At 43.5% G+C, this 15,340-nt stretch overlaps 1 protein-coding gene across 1 annotated transcript in view; it reads right to left on the bottom strand.

Annotated features, from left to right (window-relative positions):
- LOC135555596 (collagen alpha-1(XI) chain-like) overlaps positions 1-12,116 on the bottom strand; it is a 91,058-nt gene extending 78,942 nt beyond the window's left edge. The window contains 1 exon segment of the mRNA XM_064988172.1: positions 11,834-12,116. Within this exon segment, the coding sequence (XP_064844244.1) occupies positions 11,834-11,918 (85 nt within the window). The 5' untranslated portion in view covers positions 11,919-12,116.
- Between the last annotated feature and the right edge of the window lie 3,224 nt (positions 12,117-15,340).

Here is a 15,340-nt window from a genome sequence, read left to right as displayed (position 1 = left end):
CAGAGTCTACCAAGGCTTGAAGGTGAAGCTTGTGGTTGTCCCAGGAGAGGGTGACTGGAATGAGCAGACGGGAGTTGGACGGATGGGAGGAGGTTATGTTTCCGTTACAGTTCCCCCGGTCCGGGACAGAGCGTTTCCCTGGAGCCCGGACACGTGGAACGGAAATGGCCCGGTTTGCCGCAATATAGACAGCGTCGCTCCCTCATCCGGCGGTCTCTCTCAGCCTGGGAGATGCGTCCAATCTGCCTGGGTTCCGGTGGAGCCAGCGATGATAAAGGTGGGGACTCGGAGCTGGGACTGATAGGGGCTAGACGTCTATGGTTGAGTTCTCTCTCTCTCAGACGCTGGTCAATGCGTGAGGCCAACTTGATCAGGGACTCGAGATTGTCCGGTGGTTCCCGAGTGGCCAGTTCATCTTGGATAGTGTCGGAAAGGCCTTTCAGAAAGCACACCGTGAGCGCCTCGTTGTTCCAGCCACTCGCAGCTGCCACCGTGCGGAACTGGATGGCATAGTCCGTCACGCTGCGCCAACCTTGATGGAGAGTCAGGAGCTGTTTGGCTGAGTCAGAACCACTGCTTGGGCCTTGAAACACTCGTTTGAATTCCTCAGCAAAGGCAGAGTAGCTGGCACAGCAGGAACTATGGGCATCCCACACAGCAGTAGCCCAGGCCAGGGCTTTTTCCGACAGCAGGGTAATGATATATGCGATCTTAGACCGGTCGGTGGGAAACGACGAAGGTTGCAGCTGAGAACATTGAGTGAGAAAGCCTTTACAAGCACTTGGATCACCTGAGAACCGTTGGGGAGGTGGAAGACGAGGTTCAGCCAGGGGGTTAACTGCCATGGGTACGTGAACCTGAGGTACTGGGACGGGAACCGTTGCCGGGGTAAGTCGATCAGATATCTGCTTTATGGAAGTCAGCATCTCCGACAGAAGATGAGAATGTCTAGCCATTAAGGCCTCTTGCTGAACCAGGGCGGCTTCGTGGCGTTGGACAGTCTCCTGGTGGTGGGACAGCGTGGCAAAAAGGTCCTGGGAACTGGCTGCCTCTGGGTTCATTTTTGGCTCTGTGTTTCTGTCAGGACCCGGTTTCGAACCTGGGTCTCCGGAGTGAGAAACAGTGACTTAACCAACTGAGCCACGAATAGTCAGCAGAACCCAGAAGATGAGGCAGACACAGCAGTACTTAAGACGGTGTATTTAATAAAGAAAAAATCCTAAAATACAAAAAATGGCAAATCCAAAAGGTGGTAGGAAAAACACAAAAGACCTCAAAAGAAACTCACCAAAAAATAAACAAAAACAGAATACCACAAGAACTTCACCCGGAATCGACAAGAGCACACAGAACACTAGGGCAGGGTGCTAACATACAAACACAGAGCACAGAACTGAGGGAAACAAAGGGTTTAAATACAATCAGGGATAACGAGACACAGGTGCAAACAATAATGGGGATCAAGGGAAAAACACAGGGACAAAAAGCACAATGGGGACATCTACTGACAAAAACCCGGAACAACCCTGGCCAAATCCTGACACAAAATAGATGTTTTCAAACTTAAGGTGCCATGTCATAGTTGACATCCCATTCTTTCTGCAAACACCTTTGAATCTTCATTTGGAGCAGATATTTTTGGAAAACGTGGTCGCATTAAAATAGATCTGTACAGTTCTTCCACTAAATGGGTCTTTTTCGCTGGAAATTGTTAAATGCAGTCCTTGTGCATAGAGTTGTTTGGCATAAAAATATTATGTAAAGTATAACTAATGTATAACACAGCATACATAACCAAACATAACATCCACATGACTAATGTACAGAGAGCCTTCTATCTGACCTTTGACCTCAGCCAGTAGTCCAAATGTGCAATGCCATGTGGGAAAACAATGAGAAGAGCAGGAGAAATTCCTCTTCTGAAAGAAACAATCTTCACAATGAGGTGCCAGACACACACACACACACACACACACACACACACACACACACACACACACACACACACACACACACACACAAATATACTCCACAGAACTTTGTTGCACAAAGAACAATACTATATATTTTTAAATGTTTTAAATGTAACCTTTATTTAACTAGGCAAGTCAGTTAATAACAAATTATTATTTACAATGACGGCACACACCGGACAAACTATAGCCAAAGACTCAGAAATATTCAAATGAATATGAAACATCCAACTATTTTGGACGGCAATCAATACAAATGCAAGAGATGGAATCCGATATCTGACAGAGACCAGATAATCTCTAGCATTCTGGGAACAAGCAGGAAGGAATTCACCAGTGAGGGTACAGAAGGGATAGAACATCCCAACGACCACAAACAGACAGACGCTAATCAAACACAGCAGTGACACAGATGGACGGCTGAGTGCTAACCTCTCACCCCCACTACCCTACCCCTCCCTGCTTCCTACCCTACTGTCCCAGAGCCACCATTGTTCCCACAGTACAGCAGCTACAGTTGCTCCATGGGGGAATTTACACAGGCCTGGGGAATGTTCCTTCTCCTCCTCTCCTCTCCCCTGGCCTGGTGTCGTAAAGCATCCCTGGGTGAGCAGAGCTGTTGGCAGGAGGCCATGTGAGGTCTGGAGCCGCCCCAACATCAACAGTGATTGACTCCTTAGGACTGGCGCTGTCTGTCATCTACCTGTCTGTCCTGCAGCGATGCTTCCTTCGCCAGCATCACCTGTCTGAATCTCATTAGACCTCCTAATAATCCTTACCTCACTTTACCTGTTGGAGTCATTACGTGTATGTAGAGTGTGTTTGATCTCCCTAGCTTGGACTGAGTCAGTGATATACATACCACATCTACCTACATTACACTGGAGTGATGTGAATTCTACTGTATGTGTGGTTGTGGCCATGCACAAATAGAGATAAAGGAGTGCTTTGTTAGAACAATATGTTTTCCAGTGCCGCATAAGGTCAGAGTTCAGCCATACTGTACATATTTTCCACTCTCACCAAATTCCAGCACTCATCTAGCGAGCATTGCACTGAGTGTACAGCACACATCCCACGTGTGACATTTGGGTCTTCTTCCTCCCATCTGTGTGTCTCCTCTTCTGGTCCTCCCTGCTGTTCCCCTCCTCTAAAGACCATGAATCACTCAGCCAGTGTGTGTCTGAGAACAACATGTCTCCCCTACGGCAGTTAGTACTGTCCTCTCTAGTCCTCCTCTCCTCGGCCCTGGCTGACAGACAGAACAGGCCTCGGTAGGCCCCACTGAACAGAGCCTCCCTCACAGAGCTCCCTCTGTCCACTGCTAACGTTACACAACAATAGTGTGATAGCGCAATGCTACATGTACTGAACAAACTTCATATATGTCCTGCAGGCAGGAAGATTGGCCACTATCTCCACATATCTATCACACATTGGCATCATTTGTTCTCTGTCCTCGACGGCTTTTCTGAAGACATTCACAGCAGCTTCACAGTGTGCTACTAAACCTCTCTCTCTTTCTCTGCATACAACTGAGCACCACAACCTCTACCATGCATCATGCATGAACATACATGTAATCAGAGTGGTCTATATTCAACCTCTTCTCTGAAGACATTCCTTTCCCTCTGATATGAGTCACACACCACTTCCACTCCTGGAAAAAAAGGCAACAATTCTAACATTGTTCAAACACAATCAGGCCTGTGAACGAGGGATTTCTCCATCAGAGCATCAGGGCCGTACTGTTTAAAAGCCCATTTAACCAATTGTATTATCAGCATTATTCTGTGAGTTGAGTGGACTTCAAAAGGTCACGGATTTGAGCTCATGTGTTAAAGTTTGTTTATTCAACAAATTCTGCTCGAAGTGAGCTGAACTTAAACAAGCTTGTTGAGTAAAATTACTATTATTACTATTATTATCATATTTGTTGGTAGATTTTCAGAATTATTTGTTTCAATACCTGTTTTTGCATGTACATTGATTTGTTGATTAATATTATGCTACACAAACATAAATAACATACATATTTTTCTAAACAAATCTAATCTGTTAGTAGTTGGATTTATTGCATCTGAGATTACTGAGATTGTCATTAGGCCTGAACTTGTAGCCTGAATTGGGTCCACTGCTGTCCACGTGCATCGCGGTATAGGTCACCCATCTCCTCCACAACACAATTTGGAGCTTATACCCCCCGGGTTTCAAGTCAATTCTCTCATTTTTCATGTGGCTGACATTTGGTAATGTTATATAATGGTTAATGGTCTATATTTTCTTTGCATTTTGTGATAATTATTGTGTAGTTTCACGTTCTACCAGTACAGCGTACCCCATATATTTATTTATCCGGGACGCTGTTCCGGACCGTACCAGCTTACTTTCACCCCTGGGTGTTTTTATTTCTTTCTATTGTGTTATTGACTGTACGTTTGTTTATTCCATGTGTAACTCTGTGCTGTTGTTTGTATCACACTGTTTTGCTTAATCTTGGCCAGGTCACAGTTGTAAATGAGAACTTGTTCTCAACTGACCTACCTGGTTAAATAAAGGTGATTTTTATTTTATTTTTAAACTTTTTTTTACGTTGCAGTAACAAACTTGGCTGAGAATATTTCCCAGAGCATCACACCCTGCGCTGAGGAAACCGTTCCAGTTGCACTGGGTGCAATGTGGGATCGTTTGGGATATGCATTAGAGTTTTTGTTTGTTTCAACGAGTTTGAGAGTTTGATTGTGCCTGCCTGGAGTGCCAGACGGAGGGGCCAGGGTCTCTCCAACTGATTCAATTGCACCAACTATTTGACAGAAAACAAATTTGAATCCAGATTTGATTTGGTGTTCTGTATGATGTTTTGAGATATGCAGATCGCTCTGCCTTTATCTGCATATTACGCAGATGTTACCGGATGTTTAAAGATCGGCAATATGGAAGTCAAGCCTTTGTATATGGACACAGGCCTTCACAATCCTACATAATCCTTGGCTTCATCCTTTTAACATGTCATGTTGGATTAAAGGTCCTCAGTGATGTTCCTGCATAACAGTTGGTGATTGGTAATAAGTGAGAACAGATTAATGGGCAGTAAAAGTGAAGAAACGAGGGTCAATGTCTAGAACAGCACAGACAGCATCGCTCAGAACCTCCAAGAGGGGCTAGAATTAAAAATCAAATGACCCTAAGACTAACCTCTGACCTCTATAGGTCATTGGTCACTGTGGTGTGGACAGCAAAGGTGCTGAGGCGAGGGGAGGGGGAACAAAAGAACAGGGGCACGCCAGAAACATGCTCCCACACCACCACACACACTCATGTCCACATCCATCAACTTTAAACCACATTCTTAATATAGTTTGAATAAGCACTCATAGTCCTACTCACACTCATAGTCCTTCTCACACTCATAGTCCTTCTCACACACGGGGCGGCAGGGTAGCCTAGTGGTTAGAGCGTCGGACTAGTAATCGAAAGGTTGCAAGTTCGAATCCGAGCTGGCAAGGTACAAATCTGTCGTTCTGCCCATGAACAGGCAGTTAACCCACTGTTCCTATGCCGTCATTGAAAATAAGAATTTGTTCTTAACTGACTTGCCTAGTAAAATAAAGGTAAAATTAAAACAAATAAAAATAAATTAAAAACACATAGTCCTTCTCATAGTCCTTCTCACACTCATAGTCCTACTCACACACAAAAACACACTTTGTAACAATACAAAAACACAATAGCAAACAACCCATGCTATAAAATCAGGTCAATGAACATTGTGGTTTGTTTTCTGCCTCTCAGTCGGTGTCGACTACTCAATCTGCTGCTCCGTCCTTGTCTGTCCGTTTGTCTGTCTATCATCGGCCTGTCTGTGAAACCCACTCTTCACTCACTTTCAAACAGAGAAGGAGAGATAGGCTAGAGGGACGGAGGAACAGGGAATACGATATGTCCACTATCAAGCGAACGGGGTTTGTTAAAAGATTTACATGGAGAGACAGAGGAATGTGTTGTGTTGGAAGAATTCTTCCAACACAACTGTGGGACAGGGGCGAGCACTGGGTCTGCTTTGAGTTATCACTGGGGAGCTTGGGAGCCATTCAAACCGTTGGTTGTGTGGGAGACCGACGTGGAATCCTCCGCCTGCTGCTATGCTGCTGAATCCTAGCTCTCCTCTCTCCTACATGCTCCAACACACACACACAATATACACACACACTACACACACACACACTCCTCCATGCTCCAACAGCTCAGCAACACGGACAGAACATGTGTGAGCCTGACGGATCTGAGCATGTGGGTTCTTTCACTGATGTGCTATCAGTCCATTCTGTTCTGTAGAGTACAATCTCACTCATAATAACAGTCTCATTCAGGTCGATTTTGTCTCTACATTGCCACCTCTTCGCATATTTGTAACAGTGATTACTCTGTGAGTTGTGAATGTGGGTCAGTAGCTAATCTCAGTGGCAAGGCTAAGAGTCAGTATGTGCGTGGAGGAGTGTGTAAGTGGAGAGTGTGTGTTGTCTGGACAGATTTGAGTTTGGTTCCACATCTCCCTTCCTCGCACATCACCCTGACATTCTTCTAGCTCCACAGTTTGTTCTGCTGATGTTTACTCACTGCATGAGATGAGGGCCAGACTGGCCTACTGCTGCTGGCCCCATAGAGGAAACACCTGCCCCGGGGCTCTCTGTCCACTATACACTCACCGCACACACACACGGACATACATACACACACACACGGACATACATACACACACACACGGACACACACACACACAGAAAGAGAGAGAGAGAGAGACACTTGCACGCACACACACAGAGACACTTGTACGCATGCACACACACACACACACACACACACACAAATACAACAAATTCCAGTCAATTCTTACAATCAATCACTCTCTCAAACATCTTAACATTGAGTTAACATGGTGTGCAATACCAGAGCTCCCGCAACCAAAACATGCCACTCCCACCCTTCACAAACATGCTACATGCATTGCACATGTGTACTTGTACAGCACAGGAGGTTGGTGGCAACTTAATTGGGGAGGATGGGCTCGTGGTAATGGCTGCAGGGGAGTAGGTGGAAAGTATCAAATACATCAAATGCATGGTTTCCATGTGTTTGATACCATTCCTTTTACTCCGTTCCAACCTTTATTATGAGCCATCCTCCAATCAGCAGCCTCCACTGTTGTACAGGCAGTTTCTCTTTGTTCACTCCACTCAGTGGTTGACGATAACTTGATGCATTTCTTGCTATTGTAAAGCTGATTTACTGTGGTTCACGTTGCACTATACCCTGTTAAAGTTTACTACCTGGTGTCAGTGCTTACAGTAATGGACACTGACTGGGCCGTATGAAGAGGACGTTGTATCCAGGTAAAAACAGCCAGGCCATCCGTATAATTTGACTTGTATATTGTTAAGATAAGACTGCAGATGGTTCTGGTCAGATAGCTAACTAACTGTCAAGATTCCCTAGGAGGTTAAGATATGATGTATGGCTCTGATAAGGCTCGACCTGGAATAAAGGCCTGTATGACAGGCTGGAGGACACCACAGAGAAAGGGGACTGTTCCGTATGGGTCTCTTTGTGCAGAAAGGGCCTCAATCCCCATTCTTCTAAGAGAGGAATGAGCCGTCTCCAGCTCTGAAACATAGAGACCCGTAGCTGGGCTGGGGGAGGAGTGCTTCTTCTTGTTCTGTTTCTGGAAGCCAGATGTTTATTGCTTTGCATAGATTTTTGACAGAGATGTTTGATATTATTTACACATATTGGATGTCAGGGGATTCCTATTTCTAACAGTTTTGTAGAAAAAAGGCAAAATGCCAGCCAAGATCCACAACAACAGAACAGGGGACACATGACTTTGTTTCAGGTGGAGATAATAACAAGCACTTCAGCATCTTTTCATGTTTCAATTCTTTCCATTAGGAACACGATGCCTGTGACAGTGGATGCTGATGGCACTAACAGGCATCAAACTTTCCTCTCCTCTTTTTAGTTTCTTTCTAAAATGGTCCTCTTTTTTCATTGGTTTCTATTTTCCCAGGCTCATTTGTAGCGTGATCAAAGAGGAACATGACTTGTCCTCTCCTCTGGGAGTCTGGTGCAGGAACAGCAAGGCGGCAGGATCAAATGGGATTCAGAGTGGAGACTGCACGCGTGAATTCCCCTCTGTCATACTGCCAGGACGGGGAAGGTGGGGGGAGGCAGGGGGGGACACAGGGAGGGAGGAGAATGTAGATGAGGAGGAGATGCAGCATATGAAATCGAAACAAACCCCCTCTTTCCTGTGTCTTTTAACAGCAAAAGGAAAAGAAGAGAAAAGAAAGGAGAGATTGAAAAAATGTGAAGGGGCCGAGGAACAGAGGAGTCACAAACTGTGGACATGTGCAAGAATGTCTCTCTTCCTGTCGTCAAACATGACTACAAAGCACAGTCTTGATGCTCTCCCAGGCACATGTGAAAACATTCTCCCACTGACACTGGCCCAGTCCACACATTATCAAACACCATCACTTATCTTGTACTGTCATATCAGCACAGTAGAGCAAGACCATACAATTCCCCACAGCTCCAACACGTTCAAGCCATCATACTATTCTCTGACTCACCCCTCATTACAGACAACCCAACCACACCAACACAAACAACAGGGTCTCAAGTAAGTAAGCATTTGGCGGTAAAGTCTAGCCTCTATAATGGGGCACCTGCAAGGAAACAGTCAAATGCTGCGGGTCTAAGACACTAAAAAAAACACTACCAGAGGGCGTAGCTTTATTGCTGCTCATGGCAGGCCTAATAGCCCAAGTGTGGCAGACGTCTAGTTGAGTTCAGACTCTCAGTTTAAACTGTCATCTGAAGTTTTTATTGGTAGTATTATACAGTGCCTTCAGAAAGTATTCAGATCCCTTGACTTTTTCCACATTTTGTTACGTTACAGCCTTATACTAAAATTGATTAAATTGTTTTTTTTTTCACTCATCAATCGACACACAATACATCATAATGACAAAGCAAAAACAGGTTTTTAGAAATGTTGGCAAATTTGTTAAAAATAAAAAACTGAAATATTAAATTTACATAAGTATTCAGACCCTTTACTCTGTACTTTGTTGAAGCACCTTTGGCAGCGATTACAGTCTCGAGTCTTCTTGGGTATGACGCTACAAGCTTGGCACACCTGTATTTGGGGAGTTTCTCCCATTCTTCTCTGCAGATCCTCTCAAGCTCTGTAAGGTTGGACGGGGAGAGTTGCTTCACAGATATTTTCAGGTCTCTCCAGAGATGTTCAATCGGGTTTAAATCCGGGCTCTGGCTGGGCCATTCAAGGACATTCAGACACTTGTCCCGAAGCCACTCCTGTGTTGTCTTGGCTGTGTGCTTAGGGTCATTGTCCTGTTGGAAGCTGAACCTTCTCCCCATTCTGAGGTGCTGAGTGCTCTGGAGCAGGTTTTCATCAAGGATCTCTCTGTACTTTGCTCCGTTCATCTTTCCCTCGATCCTGACTAGTCTCCCAGTCCCAGCTGCTGAAAAACATCCCCACAGCATGATTCTGCCACCAGCATATTTCCTCCAGATGTAATGCTTGGCATTCAGGACAAATATTTCAATCTTGTTTTCATCAGACCAGAGAATCTTGTTTCTCATGGTCTGAGAGTCTTTCGTAACTTTTGGCAAACTCCAAGTGGGCTGTCATGTGCCTTTTACTGAGGAGTGGCTTCTGTCTGGCCACTCTACCATAAAGCCCTGATCGGCGGAGTGCTGCAGAGATGGTTGTCCTTCTGGAAGGTTCTCCCATCTCCACATAGGAACTCTGGAGCTCTGTTAGAGTGACTATCAGGTTCTTGGTTACCTCTCTGACCAAGGCCCTTCTCCCCCGATTGCTCAGTTTGGCTGGGCGGCCAGCTCTAGGAAGAGTCTTGGCGGTTCCAAACTTCTTCCATTTAAGAATGATGGAGGCCACTGTGTTCTTGGGGACCTTCAATGCTGCAGAAATGTTTTGGTACCCTTCCCCAGATCTGTGTCTTGACACAACCCTGTCGCTGAGCTCTACGGACAATTCCTTCAACTTCATGGCTTGGTTTTTACTCTGACATGCACTGTCAACTGTGGAACCTTGTATACACAAGTGTGTGCCTTTTCAAATCATGTCTATACAATTGAATTTAGCACAGGTGGACTCCAATCAAGTTGTAGAAACATCTCAAGGATGATCAATGGAAACAGGATGCACCTGAGCTCAATTCCGAGTCTTGTAGCAAAGGGTCTGAATACTTATTTAAACAAGGTATTTCTGTTTTTTTATTTTTAATAAATTAGCAAACATTTCTAAAAACCTGTTTTCGGGTATGTCATTATGGGCTATTGTGTGTAGATTGTTGTGGATTTTTTTAAATCCAATATTAGAATCAGGCTGTAACTTAATAAAATGTGGAAAAAGTGTATGGGTCTGAATACTTTCCGAAGACAATGTATAATGGCTTCATACCTGCATGGCAGCTGAGCATGCCCATAAGCCTGTGATCAGGCCACAAACATAGACAGGCCTCACCCTATCTTTGTTATGTAGGTAGAACATGGAGGCATGTTGTCATGGCTCCAGAACTAAAAGCAACAGAAATCAGCTCCTTCCAATCAGGGTGTGCATACACTAATTTTGCAGCCGGTCTAAACCCAAAACCCAAATTCTCAATAATACCTTATTTCCTCCATAGTATCTAATCCTATTAAAATACGTTATATTAATGAGCTGGATCTAGAATATCAAAGGACTAAAGTTAGGCATAAATGTTAATAAGGAAACTGAAATGCTCCATCTCCATCATACCATACCAATTACACAAGAACAACACTGTGACAAACAAAAAATGTGTTATGAATTAATACATGTTTAGCAAATGGCTCGAAGACAGTTTTTTTATGATAAATAGTCACACCAAGCTCCTTTTCGTGAAGCCTATGTGAGCACCTTTTAAAACAGCTCCATGACAAGAATTTTAATCTACTCAGGTCGGTCAGTGTTCTGTCATTCACCACCTTCTAAAACCAACATTAAACCGTTTCACACTAAACCGACACCGGTCACGAGCAAACGCAAACATGACAGTGTTCCAGAAGTAATCACTTCCCTCCTCACTCACAGAGAAAACTGAGCCCAACATCCAAATGGATGAAGCATACAAGAATGGACATGGGTTAGAGGACACATTAATATGCAAAAACAAAACGATGCTAAATTATTATGATTAACTTGCAATGAGAGGAATTTGACAAACTGAGGTAACCATCCATCACACACCGCCAATGCGCAGTGACGCACAGAATAGGCTATACATTATGAATAATTCTTGATTTATAAAACGTAGACTTCTTGATTTATAAATTTTTTGCTTTACATTAAAAAAAATACTTTAAAATGCCAAAATTACAGCGAGGGGAAGAGTTACCATTTGTATTATTTTAAGGGGTTTAACAAATCATTAAATACTGCTTTCGAAATTAATCCCGAGCCGGAGCAACCCAGTGGACAAATTCAATCCAGAATCGTCAAATATCCAATGAGATCAGACGGAGCCTTTTACAATTACATTATTATGCGGCTAACAAAATATTAACGAGTGCGAAGTTGCGACCAAATTCACACCTTATATACTTTTGTTTGGTTTCTGCTGAAGTGTCCAGAACTTTCTATAAAGAAATGGGGTAGCAAGTTAACCGAACATGACATTTTGTAGCCTATTATCAACAAAGAAAATGAATAAAAGGGTCCACTACCCTTGTCAAACCATACAATGAAACGATCATTTTGTTTATGAGCAGGTGCATTCCAACATATACTTTACCAGCTTGTGCCGTAGTTGCGTGGAACATTATTATAAGAAATAGCTGTATTCTCCTGCACGGCGCCGTCCTCTTTAAATGGTCCATCTTTCACAGCAGAGACCCCCTTGCCTCCGCCACAGAACTTTAGGAAACAACTAGATGTGAAAGGAGCTACGCAGCCATGCGTAGTGAATGGAAAGAAACCAGTGCGGCGCTCGAACAGTGCACATTCGCTCTGCAGTTTCGCTTGCTTTGTATTTTTGGAGGATCCTCTCCTCTCTTCACTCTCTGTCCCTCATTCAATTTCTCCCTCTCATCCTCCCTCTTTCTCGCTCCCCTCCCTCCTCCTGCCCCCCCCCCCTTCCTTCTCCTCCTTTCCCCATATAGGACGGTGTCTCGCGACTCTAACGGGAAAGGATGAAAAATGATGCTTTCAAAGGTCTGGCGGACACACGTTTATGAGGCTACTGCTGGTAATTTGCTATGTCGCGCCTGTATTACTGATGATCAGTGATCCAGTCAGACTCAGCACTTCCTTTCACCACTACTGTTCTGTGTTACTTGTCATGCTGCAAGATGTTAAAAACTTTCTGTCTGTTACTGCAGGGTATTCAAATGGTCCGCAGAGTTACTGCAGGGTGTCCGCGGTAATATACAGTAGATATATTTTCTAAAAGTGGTAAAATAAAATTTTATTTTATTTTTATAAACCACCCGCAAGTACCAGTTGCGGCAAGTACCACTGGCTGCTGATAAACTTTCTTGACTTGTCATTCATTTTTTGCCAACACATAGCTAACCTTTGTTTAACCAGCTAAACAGCTGCTATCTACAGTTGAAGTCGGGAAGTTTACATACACCTTGGCCAAATAATTTTAATCTCAGTTTTTCACAATTCCTGACATTTAATCCTAGCAAAAATTCCCTGTCTTAGGTCAGTTAGGATCACCACTTTATTTTAAGAATGTGAAATGTCAGAATAATAGCAGAGAGAATGATTTATTTCAGCTTTTATTTCTTTCATCACATTCCCAGTGGGTCAGAAGTTTACATACACTCAACTACTATTTGGTAGCATTGCCCTTAAATTGTTTAACTTGCATCAAACGTTTCGGGTAGCCTTCCACAAGCTTCCCCCAATGAGTGAATTTTGTCCCATTCCTCCTGACAGAACTGGTGTAACTGAGTCAGGTTTGTAGGCCTCCTTGCACGAAAAAGCTTTTTCAGTTCTGCCCACAAATTTTCTATGGGATTGAGGTCAGGGCTTTGTGATGGTCACTCCAATACCTTGACTTTGTTGTCCTTAAGCCATTTCGCCACAACTTTGGAAGTATGCTTGGGGTCATTGTCCATTTGGAAGACCCATTTGTGACCAAGCTTTAACTTCCTGACTGATGTTTTGATATGTTGCTTCAATATATCCACCTAATTTCCCTGCCTCATGATGCATCTATTTTGTGAAGTGCACCAGTCCCTCCTGCAGAAAGCACCCCTACAACCCCCGTGATTCACGGTTGGGATGGTGTTCTTCGGCTTGCAAGCATCCCCTTTTTCCTCCAAACATAACAATGGTCATTATGGCCGAACAGTTCTATTTTCGTTTCATCAGACCAGAGGACATTTCTCCAAAAAGTACGATCTTTGTTCCCATGTGCAGTTGCAAACCGTAGTCTGGCTTTTTTATGGCGGTTGTGGAGCAGTTGCTTCTTCCTTGCTGAGTGGCCTTTCCGGTTATGTTGAAATAGAACTTGTTTTACAGTGGATATAGATACTTTTGTACATGTTTCCTCCAGCATCTTCACAAGGTCCTTTGCTGTTGTTCTGGGATTGATTTGCACTTTTCGCGCCAAAGTATGTTCATCTCTAGGAGACAGAAGGTATCTCCCTCCTGAGTGGTATGACGGCTGCGTGGTCCCATGGTGTTTATACTTGCATACTATTGTTTGTACAGATGAACATGGTACCTTCAGGCGTTTGGAAATTTCCCCCAAAAATGAACCAGACTTGTGGAGGTCTACAATTGTTTTCTGAGGTCTTGGCTGATATTTTTTGATTTTCCCATGATGTCAAGCAAAGAGGCACTGAGTTTGAAGGTAGACCTTGAAATACATTTACAGGTACACCATCAATTGACTCAAATGATGTCAGTTAGCCTATCAGAAGCTTCTAAAGCCATGACATCATTTTCAGGAATTTTCCAAGCTGTTTAAAGGCACAGTCAACTTAGTGTATGTAAACTTCTGACCCACTGGATTGTGATACAGTGAATTATAAGTGAAATAATCTGTCTGTAAACAATTATTTGAATAATTACTTGAGTCATGCACAAAGTAGATGTCCTAACCAACTTGCCAAAACTATAGTTTGTTAACAAGAAAGTGTATGTAAACTTCCAACTTCCACTGTACTATTAATTTTGAATGTAGATTTCTCCTTGCCATTATCATTCACCTGATGGTTTAAAAAAAAATCATGATATGGGTCCCTGGGTCGCCGGTTTGCCTGGGCGGCAGTCCCTGGGGTCCCTGGGTCGCCAGGGGTCCCTGGGTCGCCGGTTTGCCTGGGCGGCAGTCCCTGGGGTCCCTGGGTCGCCAGGGGTCCCTGGGTCGCCAATTTGCCAGGGCGGCAGTCCCTGGGCAAGAAAAGTTTGAAGATCCCTGTGTTACTGGGTATCGATTTGCTCAATTGTCAAACCTTTGGATCTTTGAGCAGGCTGAAGCCAGGTTTTAGTGTAGGCCTATAATAAAACTGTTGTAATTTGATGATGATTGTGATTCATTTTGATGTTCGTCAGAAAAAGAGACAAATCCACTTTGATTATGATGCTGAAATTAACTTTCTAAATGTGTACAATTGTACACTCTACACAATGTACAGTGCATTCAGAAAGTATTCAGACTCCTTGACTTTTTCCACATTTTGTTAATTAAGTCACAGCCATATTCTAAAATTGATTAAATTGTTTTTTTCCTCATCAACCTACACACAATACCCCAAATGTTAGCAAATTTATTTAAAAATAAATTTAAAAAACATCAGAAATATCACATTGTCACACCCTGATATTAGTGATCTATGTTTTATGTATTATTTTGGTCAGGTCAGGGTGTGACGAGGGTGGGTATGTGTGTTTTTGGCTTTTCTAGGGTTTTTGTATATCTATTTTTTTTTTTCATGTCTAGGTATTGTAGGTCTATGGTGGCCTGAATTGGTTCCCAATCAGAGGCTGCTGTTTATCGTTGTCTCTGATTGGGGATCCCATTTTCCATTTTGGTTTTGTGGGTTATTGTCTATGTGTAGTTGCATGTCAGCACTCGTTCTATATAGCTTCATGTTTGTTTTGTTAGTTTGTTTAGTGTTCTTTCTTTATTAAAAGAGAAATGTATTCATATCACGCTGTGCCTTGGTCTCCTCTATACAACGACCATGACACACATTTACATAAGTTTTCCAACCCTTTACTTAGTACTTTGTTGAAGCACCTTTGGCAGCGATTACAGCCTCGAGTCTTCTTGGGTATGACGCTG

The sequence above is a fragment of the Oncorhynchus masou genome, chromosome 15, assembly GCF_036934945.1.
Source record: "Oncorhynchus masou masou isolate Uvic2021 chromosome 15, UVic_Omas_1.1, whole genome shotgun sequence".
In the NCBI taxonomy this organism is placed as follows: domain Eukaryota; kingdom Metazoa; phylum Chordata; class Actinopteri; order Salmoniformes; family Salmonidae; genus Oncorhynchus; species Oncorhynchus masou.
This window is presented reverse-complemented; position numbering and strand designations above follow the sequence as displayed.